This window comes from Corylus avellana, chromosome 3 (genome assembly GCF_965113065.1).
Source record: "Corylus avellana chromosome 3, dhCorAvel1.hap1.2, whole genome shotgun sequence".
Lineage (NCBI taxonomy): Eukaryota > Viridiplantae > Streptophyta > Magnoliopsida > Fagales > Betulaceae > Corylus > Corylus avellana.
In genome coordinates, this window is record NC_142492.1 from 25,633,430 (window position 1) to 25,657,925 (window position 24,496).

The 24,496-nt window shown below is 34.3% G+C and overlaps 1 protein-coding gene and 1 pseudogene across 4 annotated transcripts in view; one reads left to right on the forward strand and one right to left on the reverse strand.

Moving 5' to 3' along the window:
* Positions 1 to 24,496, reverse strand: part of LOC148587001 (rust resistance kinase Lr10-like) — an 81,772-nt gene that overhangs the window by 1,522 nt on the left and 55,754 nt on the right. For 2 of the 4 annotated variants that reach the window (XM_088514670.1, XM_088514669.1), the window contains exons 1-6: positions 4,229 to 4,979; positions 4,093 to 4,122; positions 3,698 to 3,739; positions 3,413 to 3,475; positions 2,187 to 2,228; positions 23 to 70 (exon numbers count right to left, since the gene is read on the reverse strand). In XM_088514670.1, the coding sequence (XP_088370796.1) occupies positions 23 to 70; positions 2,187 to 2,228; positions 3,413 to 3,475; positions 3,698 to 3,739; positions 4,093 to 4,122; positions 4,229 to 4,409 (406 nt within the window). In that variant the 5' untranslated portion in view covers positions 4,410 to 4,979. Of the gene's footprint in view, positions 1 to 22; positions 71 to 2,186; positions 2,229 to 3,412; positions 3,476 to 3,697; positions 3,740 to 4,092; positions 4,123 to 4,228; positions 4,980 to 24,496 lie in introns of those variants that run through there. The other 2 variants (XM_088514671.1, XM_088514672.1) reach the window with 2 other exon arrangements.
* Positions 10,066 to 11,973, forward strand: LOC148587002 (rust resistance kinase Lr10-like; annotated as a pseudogene).

Here is a 24,496-nt window from a genome sequence, read left to right on the forward strand (position 1 = left end):
ACGTGAGATAAAAGGTTCTTACCGCCATAGGTGATCATGATTATCACTAGTCTTGCCAAAGAGTCTGGGACTGCAAGAAATATGAAAAATATAAATTACTTAATTAATGAAGAAAGTGACTTAAATAATTTGAAAAGTTTAAGGTCTAATAAAATTCCATAAACAACATTCCCCTTGGCCATGCTTAAAGAATAAATAAGTACAAACGTTAGAATATTTACATGTTTGGGATTTAAGTTGGGTTGAGCTAGTTTGACTATTTAATTTACACATATATGAATAGATAAAAAAAAAAAAATCTAAAATTTAAGGATTTTCACAAGCATATTAATCAATAATCAATGCACACCCAACACATACATCAAATCCAAAGTTTTCTAGGGCGACTTCAAACATTTATTTAATCATTGTTTAAACATTCTATACTTCCAAAGCTTTGAAAACACAGCTGCTTGATTAACTCGTTCTCTTCCATGCTTAAAACATAAACTGAGGAATTGTGATATGCCAAATTTACAAAGCAGGGGATGACTAATGGAGAACGAAGAATAGCACCAAACCTTCTCAAACTGAAACAAAATTCATTGGTTAAATATGAGAAGATAGACTTCAAAGAAAAGAAATGATGTAATAAGGCAAGTTATCATAAATCAAAGGAGCTGCTCTTATGTACTACACATAAACATCAAGCATCTTTGTGCTATCAAATATAGATGAGAACACTAATTGCCCCATTTAATGGGAATGTAACCGAGGAGACTCATATAAATTAATTTGCATTCAAAACTGAGTTGTTTGACTTGATTCTTCTGATTGAATTGATGAGCAAGTTTGATTTGAATCCACTCGAGCATCCCTCATGGGGCTCTCTATTGATGATAAGAAAGGTTTGGAAGGCATTTGTAAGCTTTCAACTCCTCCTTCAAGCATTTCTATGACTCTGTTCATTGAAGGGCAATCAGTAGGCTTCATCTGTATACACCATAAGGCAACCATGATCATCTTCTTGGCTATTTTCTTTTCCTCTTTGGTAACATCTTCCATTTCTATGTCTTTTCCATCATGCAATTGGTTATAAACCCAAGTAGGAAAATAAATTTGGCTTGAATGGTCTGTAAGTGCATTTAAATTCCTTCTTCTACCTACCATTTCCATCAATAACATTCAAAAACTATAAACATCAACTCTGTATGAAATGCCTCCAATGTTTTTGTAGAACAACTCAGGAGCCATGTATCCTAACGTCCCTCTTGCAGCAGTGAAAGAGACAATGCTATCATCTACTGAATATAGCTTTGCCAAGCCAAAGTCAGACACCTTGGGAGCCAAATTCTCATCAAGAAAAATGTTGTGAGGCTTGATATCAAAGTGTAAAATTTGCATGGCACATCCTTGATGTAGATATTCAATTCCACGAGCCACTCCTAGAGCTATATCATACATTTTGTCGTAGCTTAGGAAGGTACTTACTTCTGAGGAAAATATGTATTTATTCAAAGAGCCATTAGGCATAAACTCATATACTAGAGCTCGCTTTGATCCTTCAACACAAAAACCAATGAGTTGAACTATATTAACATGGTGAATCCTTCCGATGGTTGCAACTTCATTGATAAAATCTTGTCCATTAGCTTTGGACTTACTCAACATCTTTATAGCTACGAGTCGGCCACTTCGAAGTGTTCCTTTAAATACAGTGCCATAGCCTCCTTCGCCTAATTTGTCCTTGAAATTTTTGGTCATCTTCTTAATTTCGTAGTAAGAGTACCTTATTGGCATGAGGTTATTGTGGCTTTGCAAGAATTCTTCAACAGCATTGTACATAGATAAATGCCTTCTACGCCATTTATATATCAAAAACGCAATCACACACGGAGTCAACAATACAGCTTTTGCTGCAAGGTATGATCCTATGAAAGAACATCGTCAAAATAAATTATAAGAAAACAAACATGTAGATGACCTATTGTCAGCATCTTATTTATTACAGCTCAACCCACTGCCTTCATAAATCCTAGTAATTAATCACAATTTTTTTTTTTTTTTTTTTTTTTTCATGTGAATAATATTTACATCTTGCCTGCATTTCAAAATATTTCATGCTTCACACTGGAATGAATTATCTACTAATTAAAAAGGAAAAAAATAAAAGAAGATCAATCAGATGAGCGATATAAGGTTCTTACCGCCATAGATTGTCATGATTATCAGTAGTTTTTTGAAATAGTCTGCAAGAAATAAGAAAAATATAAATTACTTAATTAATCAAGAAAGTGACTCAAATAATTTGAAAATTTTAGGGTCTAATAAAATTCCATAAACAACTTTCCCGTTGGCCATGCTTAAAGAATAAATATAAATAACTTTATAAACTTCTAGACTTCACATGTTTGGGATTTAAGTTGGGTTGAGCGCTATTCCATTCCTTCCCAATGTGTGATTGAGATGCATAATTTGCCAATGGAGGCTTGTAACTGAGGTTTTAGTTGGGGAGTAGTAGATTTTTTTTTTTTTAAGAGAAGATTATAATAGAATTGATGAGCAGACATGTATGTATAGAATACTAACTCGTTGTTATCCAGGAAATAATGGGGTCAAGGAAATTAAGGAAAATTTTAAATCAAGAGAGAAAGCTAATTTCTTAAGAAATTGGATATTTTTCCTTTCATTTTCCTATTTGTATCTAATACCTAAACAAAGCCTAAAAGTTTGAGATCAACCATTGCATGCCTAAGCACATGGTCACTCCTCTGTTTGTCTCATCATCTGCCATCACTCTATATTATCCTTCTAACAAATTGTTGGGTGCTCTCCCATGTGAGAAGTACAACCAATGGGTAGCAAACTAAATTGCTTTATGTGGTTAAGAGAAAAATAAATGAAATGTAGGAACTGGTTGATGTTGACTGTTAGTTTTTCTCTCCAATTACTTAGTTGCTCTCTTAAAGTATTGATTAAATGATTAAATTTACATATTCCTATGAGCTTAAGCTTTTAAGACTAGTGGTGATATAACATGGTATTAGAGTCGGAGGTTTTGAGTTCAAATCTTAACTCCGTCAATTTACTCTTTCATTTAAATTAAACATTTCATGTGTGACTCGCCTATTAAAGGGAAGTTTAAGCCTACGAGTGTGAAAATATTGATTAAATTATTAAATTTACCTATTCTTATTAGTGACATAGGTCCCGTGATTTTTTCTTTTCATTGGATGGTTTTCCATGTGCAAATCTTGTTTTTCTTGCTTGTGGGTGGTTTGATTTATTTATATACATTGTTGGTGAGTTGTTTTGGTGCTATTTTGACTATTTAATTTACACATAGATGAGTAATAAATTTCTGCTGGGTATGTCTTTGATTGGCATTTACACCACCACCCTCACACACAAGTTTTCGAGACAGAAACCTTACCATGGTATGGCCCATCTCCTATGGAAAGCCAATCTGATAGGTTAATCCACCATAATTTGTCTTCTGCTTTGGCAAAGAAAGAATAACATCATCATTTGAAAACTTGGAACTAAAAATCTGCATTTTTATTTTAGTTGGAAATATAATTACAATGGATAACTAATTGTCTTTTTCTTGTAAATGCCAGTAATATTCATTTTGTTTGCAGGTTGAAATTATTTTCATGCTTCACAGTCTAAGAATTGATCTGCTAAAAGAAAACAAATGAGAGATATAGGATCTTACTGATGAACCGCGGTACTGGTATTTTGCTAACAGCTCCAATAACTAAAAAAAAAATAATAATAATAATAATAATAATAATAAAAAAAAAATTAAAAAATTAAAAAATTAAAAAAAAAGAAGATAAATTTTAATAATTAATTGAAAAGGTGAATTAAAAAATTTCAAAAGTCTCTGGGGCTGCCTGTATAAACAACTTTTGTGTTGGGCCATGCTTAACAAGAAATATAATCTACCCATTTTATATGATTATTATTCATCCGCCCAATATAAAATTTGGATGTTACATTAATTACTCATCTACTGGTGTCATCATCTGGCACAACTCATCCAGTTGTATGTCATTGAGCCATTATGTATTATCCTTTTCAAACAATTTTTTGAAATAGAAAACTCACCTTTTCCAAATATCGTTTTATCGGATGAATCTGCTCCACAGAGAAAGAATAACATCAACATTTGCAAAATTGATGAAAATCTAGTGTTAATAGTATCTACTGAAAAATGTATGTGTTTGTCAGATTCTGTACGCACCTTGTGTTGGATCGCAGCAATAGTCAAAAGTAAAATTCACGTTATTGATGTAGCAAAAGTCATCTCCAGTGAAGTTATCACACAAAACTTGGAACCATAGAAGCTCAAAACCATTGACCACTTGATGGTAAACGGATGAACACGTAATTTGTTCATAAAATACACCAGCTGTCGGAAACATTTGCTCTATTTGGCACAAGTCCCCCAAACCCCATTGAGATATAGAGTAGGAAGATAAAACATATCGATAGCCCTTGGAATGGAGTAGAGAAGAGTTGGAAGAATTCACTCCATTACTAAATGTTGGATTCTTAACGATCGTAGGATCTTGTATAATTAATCTCAGGAAGGATTTCTCCCGTTAGGGTGGAAATCCTGTGGAGATCAAGAGACCTTGAACACACATTCTGTATGTAACAAAACCATCGTACGTAAGATTGAGATAGTGTTTGTGTTCTCATGGGACTCTATTTATAGAGTCCCAACTTAACTCTTGACCAAGAGTTATGTCTCTTGACCGGTTACCTCCACTGGAAGTTCTATTACCTTCCTGTATATATTATACAATCTGGTGTGGGTATGACCACACATATAATAGTGTGATCATCCTATGCACCTTCATCTCCCACTTGATCATACTATTATGATCGGTAATAAAACCCTAGTTATACATGTTTACCTTTGGTATCATAAAACATGTCAACTCCTTATATGCTAATGCTTGCAGACAATAATCAGATTATAACATCTTTGATGTGTACACACTTATGTTATTTCATCTAATTGCACCTTTGTACCATATGTGTCTTACCGACGACATACTAGTGGTGACTTTACTTGCTATATTATCTAAGCAAATAACATTAATTATCCATAGTTGGGAATACAGTCCACACCCAAACTACAATTAATGATTTTTACATAGTAACCATATGTAAACTTGTATTGAATTTTTCATTCAATTTCTTATCTCCAAGGTTATCCCTATTTGAGATTTATATTGACACTTCTTTCCGATGACTATCGGTAAACAGATATTATATCAAACTTAACATAATCCTTTTAAGTGGACTTTACACATTTGTGTTTGTTTATGATGTCTGTTATTCACAAGTGTCATTCGCCCAAGAATGTTCATTACATTTAATGAAGCGAAAGAAACGCATACCATCATTCATTCAGGCGTTCCCTGAATCCTTCTGATTATATCATTTTTACCATTAGTTAAGCATGATTATCATGGTAGTAATAATTTTGCCCCATGCCAACTCTCATCTGTAAAACCTACAGATTGGTGTCAGATCATGACATGTCTATACGTGCGCACGTTTTCGTCATCTTATCTGACGGCATTCTTTACCATATACTTCCTTACCGATAGTATATTAGGGATGACTTCATTTCGCTATCTCTCAAACGAACGGCATCAATTCTCCATGGTTGGGAGTATAGTCCACACCCATTCCACACTTGACGACTTCAGCCGTACACAAAACCATGTGTCGACCTGCGCTAAATTTTTGATCAAGTACTTCCTTTAAAGCCATTATTCCTATGGTTTTCCTTGATACGCCTTATTAGCGTCTTTTTACACCTTCTGAGCATAGATACTACTCAATCTCAACCAAATGCCTTTCAGTGGACTTTACATTTATGTGAGATGTAATATCCGTACCTCATTAGTGTCATCTGCCCTTAACTGACCAATTATTTTCCCATTAGGCAGAAGTGCATAAAATCGTTCTTCCAGGCGTCCTCGGATCCTTCCGACTATGCGTCAACCCATGTAGCTCTCACCTAGGTGTATTTCAATCCCATTGTTGCTACATGCCCTCTGAATTTATCCAGAGACAATCCTTTGGTCATAGGATCGGCTACCATCTCTATTGATGAAGTAAATTCAACCTTTATTTCACCTTTCTCCACTATATCTTGAATATAGTGATAACTTCTATAAATGTGTTTGTCTTTGGAGCTATGTGCTCCATTTTTTTATTAAAGAGATAGCATACTTATTATCATAAAACACATTTATTGGTCTACTAGGTATACCTAAATTAAATTGTTGACAAAAAATTAAATCCAAACCAAATTACTTACTTTTGTGCTGCATGTAATGTACCAAGCTCCATTGTGAACTCCGCAACACAGCCTTGTTTCTTTCTGAAACCAAGAAACAACCATTCCACCAAATAGAAATATGCATTCACTTGTAAATTTTTTTATCATCTAGATAACCTGCAAAACCTGCATCGCTAATACTTGTCATAACATACATGAGGATGCCCATAGCCTGGGCATAGGGGACATTTTCATTTCTTTGTTATTTACTCCTCATTTCTAGAGCACATAGTCACTTTGCTCTTCGCAGACAAGTGTACTCAAAACTTTACAATTCTCCAATTTGTACCTTTTGAACACTTTATTCAGATAATTTTCGATCCAAAAACAATAATCTTGAATTTCTATATCCAGAAATTCTTGTACCAAGAACATGAGTGTCATTACCCATGTCTTTCATTTTAAAATTTGGATCTTGAGAATGCCTTTTATTTCATTCATCATATCTGAACAATTATCAGCTAACAATATACCATTAACATATAATGACTATATTATTAACTTATCTTGGCACCTTTATATGTAAACACAGTGATTTAACGAACTCATCTCATATCCTATATCCAGTATAACTTGGTGGAACTTCAAATACCATTGTCTAGGATACTATATGAGTTTATATAGGGATCTTTTGACTTGTAGAGTTATGTCATCTGCACTCAAAACATAATGACCCCTAAGTCCTGAGTATACTTGACGGTTGCCTTTATCTCTTACTCCCACTGTTTCCATCACTTGCATCCACAAGTGATTGATCTTTAAATTTTCTTTTACTCCCATTGTTTTGAACATATGTGTCTTGCTCATCTTGTAATGGAGTATCTTATAGTTCTTGACATTGAGGATCTACAATTTGTGAAAGTTAGATCATTTCCATAGGAGTAATTTAGTTGATATTAGCATAACTACTTTTTATCAATCTTTTCTCTGAATAGTATATTTTGCACCCTCTACATAAACCAGTAAAGCTGTAGCCCTTCGAATCAGCTTTTCAACTGTTTTTGAACGGATCAAATCGGAGTTAAAACCAGATAGAACGAGCAAATCTGCCAAAACTGCCATGAACCGAGCAGTTTGCTGATGCTGAACTGGTACTGCGGAAGCCAGATTCTCGCGGGTTGAATCTTGGACCAGTTTTCGGGTACGGGTGATTCGGCGGGTCGGGCTTCAGCCTGGGCTCGTTTGTTTTGGGCTTGGTTGGATGCTGTCTTCCACTAGGCATTATGTTAATATATTAACCAAGTGACAATTTTGTATGAAAATTTAATAGCCTGTTGGTTCAGGTGCTGTATCCTTGACTCAATGGGTGCGAGTTCGCGTTTCAGTGGTTACACCTTTTCATCGAAAAAAATGGTTTTAGTTAAAAGCCAAATAATCGCCGACACTGTGGATTGAACCGGTGCCTTCTCTTCGCGCTTCTCTTTTACAGGCACTTAACCATTTAACCAGGTATGTCTGATGTTAGATTTTGACCAAAGAAATAATAAACCATTTTCCATCTGCGAAGTACAGGTTCAAACCGATGCCTTCTTCTTCCTCCAGACCTCATCTTCTTCCTCTGAAATATATATATTTTTTTCTTCAGGATTTTCTTCTTCCCATAGATAATAATCTGAATTAAAATCCTCAGATGAAGATTTCGAGATTTGTCCTTCTTTTTCACACGCTCCTCCCCGATCAGTGATATTTCTCTCTTGTTAATCTCAGTGTCAATCATCCATTTCGTGTGAGCATGTTTTATTATAATGAATGATAAAATTACAAGCAAAATTATACAGACACAGACGTAGGAGGAACTCACAGCACGATGAAACCAGAGACAAAACCTCCGACTTTCTCCAACAAGACTGAAACCAAAAGTCCGACACCGATAGCGATCTTAGCCGTCCAGCGATCCTCGGCAGCCACTCCTCCGTGGCAGCCCCCTCGTACTGGGACTGGTCCCACCGATTCCTCCTCTTGGGACCCTTATCCTCAGTAGCCTTATTCTCATTGACGGCGGCCTCCTCTTCCTCTTCTTGAAGAACTCCTTCCGATTCCTGTGCAATGGTTTTGGCGGCATGAAAACCAACCCAATCGCATGGGCAGCCACAATCCCAATCCGCAGTCACAGAGAAAACCAAACAACATAAACCCCACCGAGAGAAGCAATCCCTCTAGTTTCCAAACCCAGATCGCATGGGAAAGAAACCGTGTTCACAAAAGAGCGCCCAGATGAAGACGCCTTCAGGTCTACCCATTCTGCTTCCTCGCCGGTGACCAGCGACTCAGACTTGGCTTTGAGAGACCCCAACATTTGTCGCTGTTCACCCACAAACAGATGCCAGACTTTCGATCTCGCGTATCTGCACGAGTATTTGCAGAATTTTCTTGATTCTCTTGATCCTCCACAACTTGGCTCTGATACCACTGTTGGATTCTTAACGATCGTAGGATCTTGTATAATTAATCTCAGGAAGGATTTCTCCAATAGGGTGGAAATCCTGTGGAGATCAAGAGACCTTGAACACACATTTTGTACGTAACAAAACCATCATACGTAAGATTGAGATAGTGTTTGTGTTCTCATGGGACTCTATTTATAGAGTCCCAACTTAACTCTTGACCAAGAGTTATGTCTCTTGACCAGTTACCTCCACTGGAAGTTATATTACCTTCCTGTATATATTATACAATCTGATGTGAGTATGACCACACATATAATAGTGTGATCATCCTATGCACCTTCACTAAAGCATGTAGACGTGTCCAAATACATATCAGAAATCACTGGCTTTTCGCACTTCACCCAAATCAAAGAAATCAGTCCATTGCCAAACCCTTGTTGCTGGTACTGACCAGTACTATTACAAAGGACATATATCTTACCTGCATAAGATAGGGTATATGGATCCCCTGAACTGAAATTGTACTTGTTTAGAAAATAGCGAGAGGTATTGTCCTTCTGAATACCTGGGTCTACAACTCGGATTGTGTACCAACTGTAATCAATTTCCAGTACGTGGTATTTTCCAGCATATAAGTATAACACTGTTTGGTTATCCTCACAAGACAGATTATACCTTTGATCTCCGCAGTTTGGTGGATCGTCTTTCAACCGGAACGGATACCTTATGTTGTCAATATTGCCGCAGGAAGAATGACATGAATGATGATGACTATCGTTGGCATTGCAAGCTTCATGGACAAGGACAAGAACAACAATTAGGACCATGAGTCCAGCAGGGAAGAGCATTCCTCTTGCCATGGATAGAGAGAGAGAGAGAGAGAGAGAGATGATATTGAGAGAGGGTATAGCTTCCACAATCCACAGCAAAGCCTATAGACAAAGCATATAATGTAGATTTATAAGGCGTAAGCACCTTGACTGAAATATCCAGTAAACACGATTGTGGGAATTCTTACAATTCATCCTCTAAAAAAGTGACACGCGTCTCTTACCACGTGTGGAATACAAGTAATGTTAAAAAAAATAAAAAAAATCCATATCACCTTTAAATGCTAATTTGAAGAAAATTTAATATAAACCAGTTTATAAAAAATTGTGATAATAATGGGAGTTGGCACTGGTCACCATCGCAATATAGACTATAGTCCAAGTCCAAGGGAAGTTCACCCGAAATTTACAAGTGAGAGGTAATTGAGAAAACCCAGATAATATATTAAAGAGGATGAGAAGCATTCCAGAGTAGAGAGATTGGATATTTTGCTTAGAAATGGAATTCTCATACTTCTTGTTGTTTGTGGCTTTCATCATACACCTTGGGCTTGGAGAATGCCAAAGTAATGGGTGTGCTGAATTGCCGTGTGGAGGTCATGGCCCAGTCATCCGATTTCCCTTCCGAGTTAACAGCCAGCCAGAGCACTGTGGGTATCCTGGGTTTAATCTCTCCTGCGCCGATACAAATGATACAGTAGTTGAGCTGCCGATTTCAGTCAAGCTTTTTGTCAAACGGATTGACTACAAATCTCAGGTAATTCAATTATATGATCCAAATCATTGCATTCCAAAGCATCTTCGTAAACTCAATTTATCTTCCTCGCCTTTCCAATTCGAAGAAGATTCCCCTATAGAACCTTCTGATAATGGCCATCAAGGCGTTGGCTTATTCAATTGTTCCCCAAGAGAAGTAAAATTCAGGTTTATCCATTGTCTCAGTAGCCCAAACCACCAGGTTTATGCTCTCGACATGAGTGGTGGCCTAATGGACTTCCCCCTATCATCTTGTACAAAGATGTATACTCTTCCATCAATTCTAAATACTACAATACTCGGTGCCGGTGAGAAAATTCTTGAATTGAGGTGGTCCAGACGAGTATGTGGACACTGTGAAGCAAAAGGCAAGAAATGCAGATCGAAGAAACATAGCACTAAATTAGAAACCGAATGCTTCCTCGAAGGTGCATTATCAAAGATAGAGATCACTGGTGAGTTGTCTTGACCATTGAAAATTCTTTTATTAATGAGGTTTAAACTATTGACTCACACATGTTTATTAGGCAGGTATCACCTTAGGTTCATTACTATTACTACTAGCTATCTTTGCTCTCTACCGTTTCTATACTTATGATAAAGTAGAAAAACAACACCAAGCAAAGATTCAAAAGTTTTTGGAAGATTACAGAAATTTCAAACCCACAAGATACTCGTATGTCAACATTAAAAGGATTACAAATCAATTTTATGAGAAGTTAGGCGAAGGAGCATATGGAACAGTATTCAAAGGAAAGCTTTCCCATGACATTCATGTTGCAGTGAAAATCCTCATCACTTCAGAGGGAAATGGGGAAGAATTCATAAACGAAGTTGGAACAATGGGTACAATCCATCATGTGAACGTGGTTCATTTGGTTGGCTTATGTGCTGATGGATTTAGACGAACTCTAGTTTATGAGTTTTTACCAAATGATTCACTAGAGAAGTTCATATCTTCAACGGCCACCAAGAACCCCATCCTTAATTTGGATAAGCTGCAAAATATTTCTTTTGGCGTAGCAAAGGGAATTGAATATCTTCACCAAGGATGTGACCAACAAATCCTCCATTTTGATATCATACCTCACAATGTTTTACTAGACAAAAACTTCAATCCAAAAATTTCTGATTTTGGTCTTGCCAAGTTGTGTGCAAAGGATCAAAGTGCAGTGTCCATGACCATGGCTAGGGGGACTATGGGTTACATTGCACCCGAAGTGTTCTCTAGAAATTTTGGGAATGTGTCTTCTAAAGCAGATGTTTATAGCTTTGGAATACTGTTACTTGAAATAGTCGGAGGGAGAAAAAATGTTGATGTTACAATTGAAAATACTAGCCAAGTCTACTTTCCAGAATGGATCTACAATGTCTTGGAACAAAAAGAAGACATAAGAATCTTTGTTGAGGATGATGGAGATGTTAAAATTGCAAAGAAGCTTGCAACTGTAGGACTCTGGTGTATCCAATGGCACCCTATGGATCGTCCTTCCATGAAAGATGTGGTTAAAATGTTGGAATTGAAGGAGAATGAGATAAATTAATTATGCCCCCTAATCCCTTTGCAACTACTGGCCATGTAAAAAATAATGCAAATATACCAACAAAACCTAAAAATTAGGAGTTAGAGGTTATCCCATAATCAGAATAATTGTATGTAAACTAAGCGTATATGATAATAATATTGGTTTGCAATGATCTTGTACTCTTAATACTTATTCATTCTCTCAATGTAAGGACTTCATGTTTTTTCTTGTATTGAACCTTAAAACATTTAAAACTAGAGGTTGAAAGCTAGAAACACTATGATCTTCTGTGAGCCTAAATGAAGATTAAGTCATTGGAGGCCTAGACTCAAACCACATAATCATGGAAAGAGTTCCCACAACTTTTTACGTTTGTTTTGAATCCTTATAATGTTTAGATAATTCGAAATTGCAAATTTGATTTTCTTCAAATGGAGTAATTTGTAATTCTTTTTGTCACCCTATTATCTAGCTAGGGGTGCAGTACAGTCAACAGTTATTGCTTCTAATCCTAATGCAACTGCTTTAGGCGGTTAGTAGTTTTGAAATAATTGTCAATTAGTGGTTATTGAAACCCAAAACCACTTTGCATAAACGCTTTTTAGGTTGGACCTATTTTGGTGTTTTGGCACACCTTAAACCTCATTTTAGGACCTATTTTGTTTTTGGACTATTTATGGCCTATTTCAAATGGTATTAAACACCAAAATGATTTCATTTTGGTATTTTATTATTTTATATATTTAATATATATTACATTTAAGGGTAGGTGGTTAATAGTTACCAACCATCTTCGATTACCGCTAAAATCGTTAACCATAAACAAAAGTGGATAGCGGTTATTAAACCGCTTGCTTGTACCCTACTATTATCCCCCTTTCATCCCCATAGCTGATGTGGCGTGATCTTCCAAAAAAATAAAAAAACAAATGTTAGAACTTGTTTGGATGTGTTTTTTTTTTTAAAAAAAAAAAATAGCAAAAAAAGTCCCTTCAATTACCATTCATTTAAAAAAAAAAAAAAAAAAAAAATCCCTACAAAGTGACAAGCATGACACTTTGATACACGAAACTATATTTTTATTTTTGTGGCAAAAAGACCAATCTACTAGCATTTGACCATTATAATAGATGGAAAAACAAAGTTTGACCATAATCGTTCGAAAATACCCACGTACGCTTTGGGAACTGAAAAAACCAAATTTATCCTTTTTAATTATTAATACTAAATTATTATTATTATTATTATTATTTTATAAAAAAAAAAAAGAAAAAGAAAAATTTAAGGTGGCTGAACCATCCCATGAGGGGGTGGGTCGGCCACCCAAATGAACATGGGGCAGCCCAAGCTGCTGGGGGTGGCCACGAGCCACCCCCAAACCCTCTACTATAGTCACCCCAAAAAAATATTTTCAAGAATTGACTATCTTTGATAGCAACTAATCCACATTGGACAAAAATTTCCTATAAATTTATTTATAAGAAATTTCATACAAATTAACTTTTAAAGGTGACATGTGTCTTTAGCATGTGAGAAATTAATATATATATATATATATATATATATATATATATATATATATAATAATTTAAAGAATAATTATTGCGTGTAGAGTCAGAGTAATAGAAAATTTGTGTCGGTGAAATTAATAAGTTTTTGGCCTACCAAATTGCCGAATAATTCACAATAAAACTCTTGACCAAACATGCTTTACCTATCATAATTTATTGATTCAACCTTCATTACCTTCTTCAAGCTTGGAGATTTATTTAGAATCAATTATGCTTATGAATTCATTAATATATTGAAAAGCCATAGTAAATTATAGCTTTTCAAAGAAAATTCATGTGGAAGAATGGGTTATTTACTATCCACCACTTCAAAGGAGGAAGGAGGAGATGCACCTTCGGTGCTGATTTCTCTAGTCAATAGACCACTACTACACGGGATCTACATGCATGCCCCATGGAAGGATGATCGATGCTTAGTTAATAGGTTTGAATATCCTTATAATTGATTACTTGACCAATTTTTCTAGTTAATAGGTCTACATAATATTAATTATTAACCATCATTATTAATGTTGGTGGTCCTCCAGGCCCATTTTCTTCAATAAACTAGCAAGTGATCCTTCTCACACCATTTATTTTGATAAACGTAGGCCTAGGGCCACCCTATAAAAACAAAAAGAAAACGCATGCACCAAAGGCGGGAAGCACGCCGGAGAAAAATTACTTTCTTTACCTTGGTGTCTTATTTGAGTCGGATACCCCATGTCGGAAAGAAAAAAGAAAGAAAGAAAGTTATATATATATATATATATATATATATATATATATATATATATATAGAGAGAGAGAGAGAGAATAACTTATATAGGGAGGTTGTGGTTGAGTTTTTGTTTTAAGTATAAGTCTAATGAAATTGACTAATGTATCAGCTTCTTATTGGTGGCACAAAAGGTGACTTTTGTGCAACCTCACTATATAAGTTATTATGATAGAATAACTTATATAGGGAGGTTGCACAAAACTCACCTTTTGTGCAACCAATCAGAAGATGACACCTAAGCTAAATTTATCGAACTCAAATTTTTTTAAAAAAGCCTAACTACACCAAATTATAAATAAAAATTAATTATATTAAAAAAAAAAACAAAAAAAAAAAAAAAATTGAAGGGGTGGCTGGCTAGTCACCCCTCCCCCACTTGGGGTGGTCGGCTGCCACCCCCTGGCCATGGGAGTGGCCACGCGGCCACTCCCATGGCCTGGGGTGGCTCGCTGGCCACCCCAAAGGCCATGGGGTGGCGGCTAGCCACCCCAGATCCGAATCTGGGGTGGCTGGCCGCCTACGTGGCCACCCCCATCCCATGGGGGTGGCCACGCAGGCGGCCAGCCACCCCAAATCTGGATCTGGAGTGGGTGGCCTCCACACCCAAACCATGGGGGTGGCCGCGCAGCCACTCCCATGGCCTGAGGGTGGCTCACCGGCCACCCCATAGGCCATGGGAGTGGCCGATGAGCCACCCCCATGGGCTAGGGGTGGCGGCCAACCACCCCAAATCCGGATCTGGGGTGGTTGGCCGCCACCCCATGGCCTATGGGGTGGCCGGCGAGCCACCCCACGCCATGGGAGTGGCCGCGCGGCCACCCAAAGTGGGGGAGGGGTGGTCACTTCAATTCTGTTTTTTTTTTTTTTTTTAAATAAAAAAAAAAAAATTTATTTTATTAGAGTGTAATCTAGTGTGGTTGAGTTTTTGTTTTAAGTATAAGTCTAATGAAATTGACTAATGTATCAGCTTCTTATTGGTGGCACAAAAGGTGACTTTTGTGCAACCTCACTATATAAGTTATTCTCATATATATATTATGGAGACCACATGCACCACATCAATTGTGGAGGGATAGGATGAGGATAATAGGGTGATGTGTCATGCATGTATATAGCATTACTCCAAATGTTAGAACTTGTTTGGATGTGTAATAAAAAAAATAGCAAAAAAAGTCCCTTCAATTATCACTCATTTAAAAAAAAAAAACCCCTACAAAGTGACAAGCATGACACTTTGATACATCAAACTACCATTTTTGTGGCAAAAAGGCCAATCTATTGGCATTTGACCATTAGAATAGATGGAAAAACAAAGTTTGATCATAATATTTCAAAAATACCCATCCTTTGGCAATTGAAAAACCAAATTTATTCTTTTTAATTATTAATACTAAATTTAAATTAAAAAAAAAAAAAAAAAAAAACATTTAAGATGCATGGCTGAACCATCCCGTGAGGGGTGGTTTAGCCACCCAAATGAAAAGGGGGTAGCCCAAGCTGCTCGGGGTGGCCATGAGCCACCCCCAAAACCTAGCTATGTTAGTAACCCCAAAAACTATTTTCAAGAATTGACTATATATCTTTGATGGCAACTAGTCTACATTGGACAAAAATTTCCTATAAATTGATTTGTAAGAAATTTCATACAAATTAACTTTTAAAAGTGACATGTGTTTTTAGTATGTGAGAAGCACTATTTTTTTTTAATGTTTTTTAATAATTTAAAGAATAAGTATTGCGTGTAGAGTCAGAGTAGTAGAAAACTAGTGTCCGTGAAATTAATAAGTTGTAGGCCTACGAAACTGCCGAATAATTCACAATAAAACTCTTGACCAAACATGCTTTACCTATCATAATTTATTGATCCCACCTTCATTACTTGAACTACGAGTCTATGAGTATCCCTATACTCAATAGACCACTACTACACGGTCTATATGCTCAATGGAAGGACGATGGATGCTTAGTTAATAGGTTTGAATATCCTTATGATTGATGGAATAGGATCCTCCTCAGACCATTTTGGACTAGAGAAGATCCAGTTCATGAAAAGAATTTTTAAGAAATCTTAGAGACACAAATATGACATTTGTCTCATTAACAAAAAATAATAATAAAATATTATTTTCTATTAAGAAAAATTAAAAAACAAAATTAAAAAATATTAAGGGGTGGCTAGGGTGGTCTGGCCACCCCCAATAGGGTGGCTAGCCACCCCTTAATATTTTTTAATTTTTTTTAATATAAAATAATATTTTTTATTATTTTTTTATTAGTGGGACAAGTGTCTTATTTATGGCTCTAGGATTTCTAAAAGAAATCTAGCCTTGAACTAGATATTCTCCTGTCCATTTAGACCGGAATAGATCCTATTCCATAATTGATTACTTGAACTATGAGTCTATGGCCATGAGGTACATTAAAAGTATTTTCAAATGGTTATTTTTTTTAATAAATTTAAAAGTATTTTAATGAAAAAAAATACAAAAATGTCTAATTTGACACATAGTTAATTGATTACTTGACCTATGAGTCTATGACCATAAGGTACTCAACACGTTTTCATTGCGGTCTACATTATCTTAACCGGCCATCATTATTAATGTTCGTGGTTGATTACTTGTCCTATGAATTCATTAATATATTGAAATGCCATAGTAATTATAGCTTTCAAAGAAAATTCATGTGGAAGAATGGGCTATTTATTATCCACCACTTTAAAGGAAGGAGGAGATGCTCCTTCGGTGCTGATTTTTCAAGTCAATAGGTCTACATACATGCCCCATGGAAGGATGATGGATGCTTTTATAATTGATTACTTGAGTCTAAGACGTTTCCATTACGGTCTACATTATCATAATCATCATTATTAATAAATTAAACTAGCAAGTGATCCTTCTCACACCATTTATTTTGATAAAAACAAGAACAAAAAAACAAAAAGAAAACGCATGCACCAACGGCAGGAAGCACGCCGGAGAAAACTTACTTTCTTTACCTATGTCGAAAAAGAAAAAAAAAAGAAGATTATTTATATACCCAATGAAGTTTCTGAAGTGTTGTTTCAATGCTGACGGTGAATGGAAACTATCTGAATGGGCCTGGTACACTATTAAAACAAGAACAAAAAAATAAAAGAAAACGCACCAATGGCAGGAAAAGCACGCCGAAGAAAACGAATCCACACATACAGCCTCAACCAGTCAAACCACAATCTTGTCTTAATATGTATTAGTCTGTTTTCCTTTGCTTTAATCTACTGCTTTTGTTTGTTTAACAAGCTAGTATCATGTGTATTTTAAAGACATTCAAGTATATTTCATTTGGATTTTCCAATAATCATGCGCGGATTAGCTAAACTTTCAAAAAGCTATAAACTTGTTCATACGTTACTAGCTTGTTATGTCACGTTATTATGGTTTGTTGTTTCTTTTTACGGATGTTAGGAATCTTGGTTAAGTCGGGAAATGATTTTAAGAGGTAGTTTTGGGTTTCTCATGCATCCTCACAAGTCACCAAATGTTTCATTGTTTTACCAAACATTTGCTTTTTGTTCACGAATGATCGACCTCTATAAGTACATGACGATATGCGGCAATATTCGGGATACTGGTATTGTACTACAGATCCCACGGAACAACATCAACCCAAGCAGAAAGATGTTAAGGATCCGAGCAGACCATATATATGGAGAATTTCTATGACTATTAAGATTTGTATGTGTCTAACACATTATTTCTTGCATTAAAACATGAGTGACTTATCACCGGAATTATGCCACAACTTTTTAAAAGTAAATCATATTCCAATGGTGTAATAACTTAAAATTTAGTAATTACATAATAATTTACTTACTAAATCATTAATTTACATAGACTAATTTCACTGTAGTAACACATTTTTATTAGGGCTCATTACATAGACCAATTTCCTAATAATTTACTTAATAAGTCATGGATTTACACAATTACTTTCTTTCACTTATGGAACACTTTGGTGTTTTGCATATTAGCATGTTGTCAGGCTGTATAATGAAAAATTCGCTGGAATGAAGATGCCGAGAAAATGACACACTATCAAGTTTGCTTAGACAGGTGTTAGTTATTATCGTTATAGCAATGTTGTTTGGAGGCTTCAAGTCTATATTGATGATACATGATGTTATTTAAGGAAGATCATATGATTAGTTGCCCAATATCACTTATTTTCATTTTTTGCTATAGTATACTCTGATATTTAGTATAGCGTGATGAATTCATCTAATTATTAGTTAATTAGTTTGATAACACTATGAGTCACACTCCAAGTTAAGTCAAATTAATTATTTAATTTTGAAGGCGTTACAACCCCAACCCTTTTGGGGTGGACACGAACCAACCCCAAACCATAGTAGCATGCGTCTTTACTTATGTTGACACCAAGTCAATGTCAATATCTAGCCATTTGTCATTAATTATATTGAAAAGCCATAGTAAATCAAACCCATAGGCTTAAGCTTTTAAGTTGTGTGGTGTTTCAACATGCTATGTTATGGTTCACTAAAATCCCTAAAGTATCAATCTCCCTAAAAAAATTAATTAATCAATTTATTGAGAAGTTAGGCCACAAAGTTTATGGAACACTATTTAAAAGAAAATAATTTCAATAAATTCATGTTTTAGTAAAGATCTGAAACCCTACAAGAGAAATAGTAAGAATTCATAAATGATGTGTGAACAATGGGTAGGATCCACCATGTTAATGTGTGTTAGGTTTTAGATATTGGCCATTTTGGTGATCAAAACAAGGGTTGTAAACTTTTTATCACCTAAATGTTTTGGTGTAAAAAGTTAGGCTTAGATTGAAAATTTTAAGCTACTGTCAGAAAGACCGTCATATATCGTTCTCACATGGTGTGTGATAATAGAACTTTTGCTTACCATAGAAGACTATCAGAAAAACATGCCAACACTATACCTGTAAAAAGAAAATTTCAGAGCCTACCCAATTGCACCCTCAAAAGGTTCGTCAGAAGAATGTCATAATGCTATTCGTGGAAGATGAATTCTAGAGCCCACTCGAGATGGTGATCTATTTTTATAGTTTGTTATGAAGAAATCATAAGGACATCCTAACGTTGGTTGTAAAAGAATATTTTCATAGCCTACTCGAGAGCATTGCTAGAAGTACCATAAAAAAAAATGTCCTGACGCTACTCATGGAAGATTAATTATAGAGCCTACCCATGCAAGAGCACTGTCAGCAAGCTGTCCTGATACTTCTCTATATTCATGGCTTTTTATGAAGAAACCCTAGAGGTGTCTTGACAGTGCATTTACACATCCTAACACCGAAGGATTTTCTACACAATGTTGAAGCATTTTTCACACAAAAGGATTAGGGTTTTCTATCATTTATCTTTATAAGGATGATGATAGTCTACTATAGACCAAGTCTAAGCCCCTAGAACGTTTTGTAACGTTGTTTAGCTTCACCTTGTTGTGTGCTAAGAGAGCTATTGTTGAAAGCTTTTGTTGCTTCATCTCTCTTGGAATTTTGTTTCAAACCACAAGCCTTTATCATATCTTTCAATCGTTGAAGTGTACCAGTGGGTTGGTAAGTAACTTATGTATAGAATTGGCCAGTGAGAAGCTGAAGCTGCTAAGGAGGCAAAAGGGTAAGCAAAGAGTTTGTCTATGTACATAGAAGTCACTTTGAATTTTCTATAGTGATTGATTTTTTTGGGTTTGACTGCCTTGTAGTTTTGAGATGCTCAAAGGATTTTCATTTCGTCACAAAAACTGTGGTGTTGATTGTTTGGGTGATTAGCCTTGTAGTTTTCCTTTCACTGTAGCATTTTATTTTATCTTATTTCATTATTGCTTGTGTGGTGCATTGGGGTTTGAATATGATCCTCTCAATTATTATCAAGGTTCACTCCTTTTGAACTAACATTTTGAGTGTATTTTTGACCCATGTTGTCAAGGAACAATCTCAATCTTTTCTCAAGTCATTGGATGAGAATGTGTGGGCTTTTGTTGTGATGAGATGGAAACATTCTAAATGGCCCTGGCCGAATGGTGGTCCAATGAATTATTTTTTTAAAATCTTTTTTCTTATATTTATAATTAATAATTTTATTAAAAGTGTCATCTTCGGATTGAGTATGACATTTGCAGTAGCACTAAAAATTTAACAGGTGGATTAAATATCTACTTGATATCAATTTTAACCAAAGCGATTGGATAAAAGTTCAGCTAGCTGCCAACAATGATAACTCATTAGCAAAAAATATTCCCCAAAAAATTCTCGTATTATATAACAAATCATCTCTGATTTCGAGCAACTGCAAGTTCTTAGATAAAGAGGCTAAAAAGAATATACAAAATCCAAGAAAACTAAAAGAAAAAAAGAAAATCCAAATCTTCTTTTGGATCAGTTTCTCATTAAATACATTGTATCCTTTCAATCACCAACTCAGAAACTGTCTCTTTTTTCTTTTTTTTTTTCTTTTTTTTTAATGAATAAAATTTTCATTCCAACACAAACAAAACACCAAAACACACCAACAATAAAGCTGGAACTCAGTTTTTTACATCAAACAACAAGAAACCAAACCCAAATGAAAACAATTACAAATGGTCTCATACACACACACACACACACACACAAAAAAAAAAATCTCATGCTAAAAAAAATACTACCACCCGTCAAAGAAAAAAAAAAAGACATTCGTCACCCATTTTGAACCAAGATACTTAAAGGAATGTTCTAATTCTCACAAATCTTGACATTTTCATCAGTATGCTTGAATTTTTGTTTCCTCTTTCCCATGATTCTTGTACTAATCTCCCAATAAATAAGTTATAATATTTGCTCCTCAGAATTCACCCTAGGCTATTGCAAAATTGAATACTATTCTGGTGCTTCCATATGTGATACAGTGTTGCCCCAAAATCCAATTTACACACAGTACATTGCAAAATTTTCCCTTTCCATGCCTTCATGCCTTCCCTCACCACCTCATCCCAATCCAACCAAATAGGACTAACCAAACTTTTAAGCATCACTTCTCTCTCTAACCTCTTACTCCAATCACACTCAAAAAATAAATGCTCCCTACTTTCAATAGTATGGTGACAAAATAAGCACTTCATATCCCCACCATACCCCAACTTAGCAATTAACCTATCCCCAATATATAAGCTCCCTCTAGTCCCTTTTTCTCCCCTTTTCCGCTTTGATTAAAAAAAAAAAAAAACCCCTCTAATAGTTATCCATAGGAAGAAAGAGTGTTTAGAAATAGCAAAAGAAAACCATACTAGTTTATGCCATCCAACTTTAGGAAACTTCTCTCTAAGAGCCTCCCATGTGTCCCCACAGGAATATTTACGGTTCTTTGAAGGCTGCCAAATAGGCATATTATGAACACCTAATTCCACTAGAGACAAACGGCTTTGAATTGCAACCAACTCTTTTGACTTAGCTAACATCCAATTCCAATCTCCATTTTTCATCACACTACAGAGCTTTGAATCTATACAGCTTCTAGAGTCATATATCATGACCCTAAAAACATATTTATGGAGAAACCGTCTCTCCCAATATTGTTGAATTTCAAAAGTCTTCATTCTCCTGAGAAACACTAAAAGGGCTTTTACTATTAGTTTTGTAGCATCCTCTGCATTATCTGCTTTGTCATATGATGTTTCCAGAAGAGCTTGTGTTTGATTCATTGTTTGTGAAAAAAACAGTTTTAACTACATTTGAAAATAAAGATTGCAATTTTAGTACTCTACCTCTGCATAACTTAGAATGTTAGATTGTTTTTATATGATTTTTCAAAGATCAAAACTATTATCGTCAAGCACAGTTCATTGTGAAACAAATTCTGCAGCAAATTTATTCAGTACTTTGTTTTTTGCAGATTAGACAAATTTCCACGCCAACAGATTGATGAACAATTTTCCCGCAGCGCTACAATTTTTTGATCATGCAGGGGCTGATTAGTCTCTTTCATGAACCATATTCTGCCAGAAAAATGTGGCATGCACACACAAATCTTTGTTGACATTCTGTGTTAGTGTCAGGTAAGTCACGAAGCCTGTATTTTCTTCAATCTCCTCATTTCTTTGTAAAAGAATTTTTTAAAAAAAGATTCGTAGATATGTAAGCCTTTTTTTTTAAAAAAAAAAAATTATTATTATTATTATTAGTTGATTAGTTTCATGTCCTTTGGTTTTTGAAATATTGCCCATTTTCCAAAATTGGTGTTGTTGATCACGTGTTGGAATTTCTTGCCTTTGTTGAATCAAACATATTGTACTTTGAAAACCCATATTTATTTTTTTACATTTTTAAATTGCAATTGCATTTTCAAATGATATATTTTCTGTATATATATATATATTTGTCTGAACTCCATCTCCCACGTCTCTCTCTCTACCTCTATCTCCACTTAAATGTCTTAAATTTTTGTCTCCCCCATAATTTATGTTTCAACCGTTTTTTTTTAAAAAAAATTTTTCTCTCCCATAACCCAACGCACGTCCCTTTCTCTCCTATAATTTTATGTTTGAACCTTTTCTTTTCTCACTCTAAAAACTAATTATATGGTTTAAGCATCTTAACTATTTTCCTCCCCATAATTTTATATCTGAATCGTTTGTTTTTTTTTTTTTTAATTAATTGTGCTAACTCTCACTCCCATAATTTTATGATTGAAGGGGTATTATTTGTAATGCATTGAATTGTCTTACTGAAGAAAACAAAAGGTTTTCAAATTCTCTATTTCTCTCTTTGTTTAATTTTCTTTTCTCTTCTCTTGCTTTCTATTTATATCTCAATGTTCCTTTGTCAATTTCACATTTAATTCAAGAAAAAGATGAGAGAGAGGGAGAGAGAGAGTTTCCAATTGTTGTTTCTCAATGAAAGATTATACTACAGTTCTTTTATTTATTTTCCTATAACATTTCTTTTCAATTTTCCAATCGTTGTTTTTCAATGAAAAATTATACTACAGCTTTTTTTTTTTGCTAGAATAGTTATTTTCAATTATATTAGTTATTTTCATTTCTTTTTATCTTTATTTCCGGTGCCTATGTTCTTCCATTTTTGTTTTTGTTCCTTCTTTTTTTTTTTTTTTCTAATTGATATATTATTTTTAATGAAGAAAACAAAAGGTTTTTAAATTCTTTATTTCTCTCTCTTTATTTAATTTTCTTTTTATCTTCTCTTGCTTTCTGGTTATATCTCAATGTGAGACAATTAAAACTATGAGTTTTATTTGTAATATATTTAACTGTTTTAATGAAGAAAACAAAAGATTATCAAACTCTCTCTTTCTCTCTTTATTTTTCTTTTTATCTTCTCTTGCTTTCTATTTATATTTCAATGTTTCTTTGTCAATTTCACACTCAATTCAGGAAAAAGACGAGAGAGAGAGAGAGAGAGAGAGAGAGTTTCCAATTGTTGTTTCTAAATGAAAAATTATACTACAGTTATTTTATTTATTTATTTATTTATTTTCTTATAACAGTTCTTTTCAATTTTCCAATTATTGTTTCTCAATGAAAAATTATGCTACAGTTTTTTTTTTTTTTTTTTTTTGTTGCTAGATTAGTTATTTTCAATTATATTAGTTATTTTCGTTTCTTTTTATCTTTATTTCCGGTTGCATATGTTCTTCCATTTTTTTTTTTGTTCATTTTTTTTCTAATTTATATATTATTTTTTATTCAAATAATTACTTTTCTTTTGTAAATTTTACATTGAATTCAGGAAATAATAATGAGAGAGAGTTTCTTATTATTATTTTTGGCTAATAATTTTTTAGTTTGTGTTGTTGTTCATTGAGTAATTTGTTTATCTGTTTCTCAAAGAAAAATTATAATATAATTTTTTTCTTTATTTTCTTTTTCTTTTTTCTCACTAGAACAGTTCTTTTCAATTTTCATTGTTATTTCTCAATGAAAAATTATATCATAGTTTTTTTTTTTTTTTTAGAACAGTTATTTTCACTTATATTCTTCCATTTTGTTTTTGTCCCTTATATTTTTTTTCTGATTTATTTTTTATTTTTTCTTCTCTTACTTTCTAGTTATATCTCTTTTTTTTTTTCTTTTTTTTATTTTTGTAAATTTCACAATCAATTCAGGAAAAAGAAGAGAGAGAGAGAGTTTCCAATCATTGTTTTTCAATGAAAAATTATACTACAGTTATTTATTTATTTATTTATTATTATTTTTTTCTTTTTGTTGTTGTTTCTAGAATAGTTATTTTCAATTATATTCGTATTTTCATTTTTTTATCTTTGTTTCCGGTGCTTATGTTCTTCCA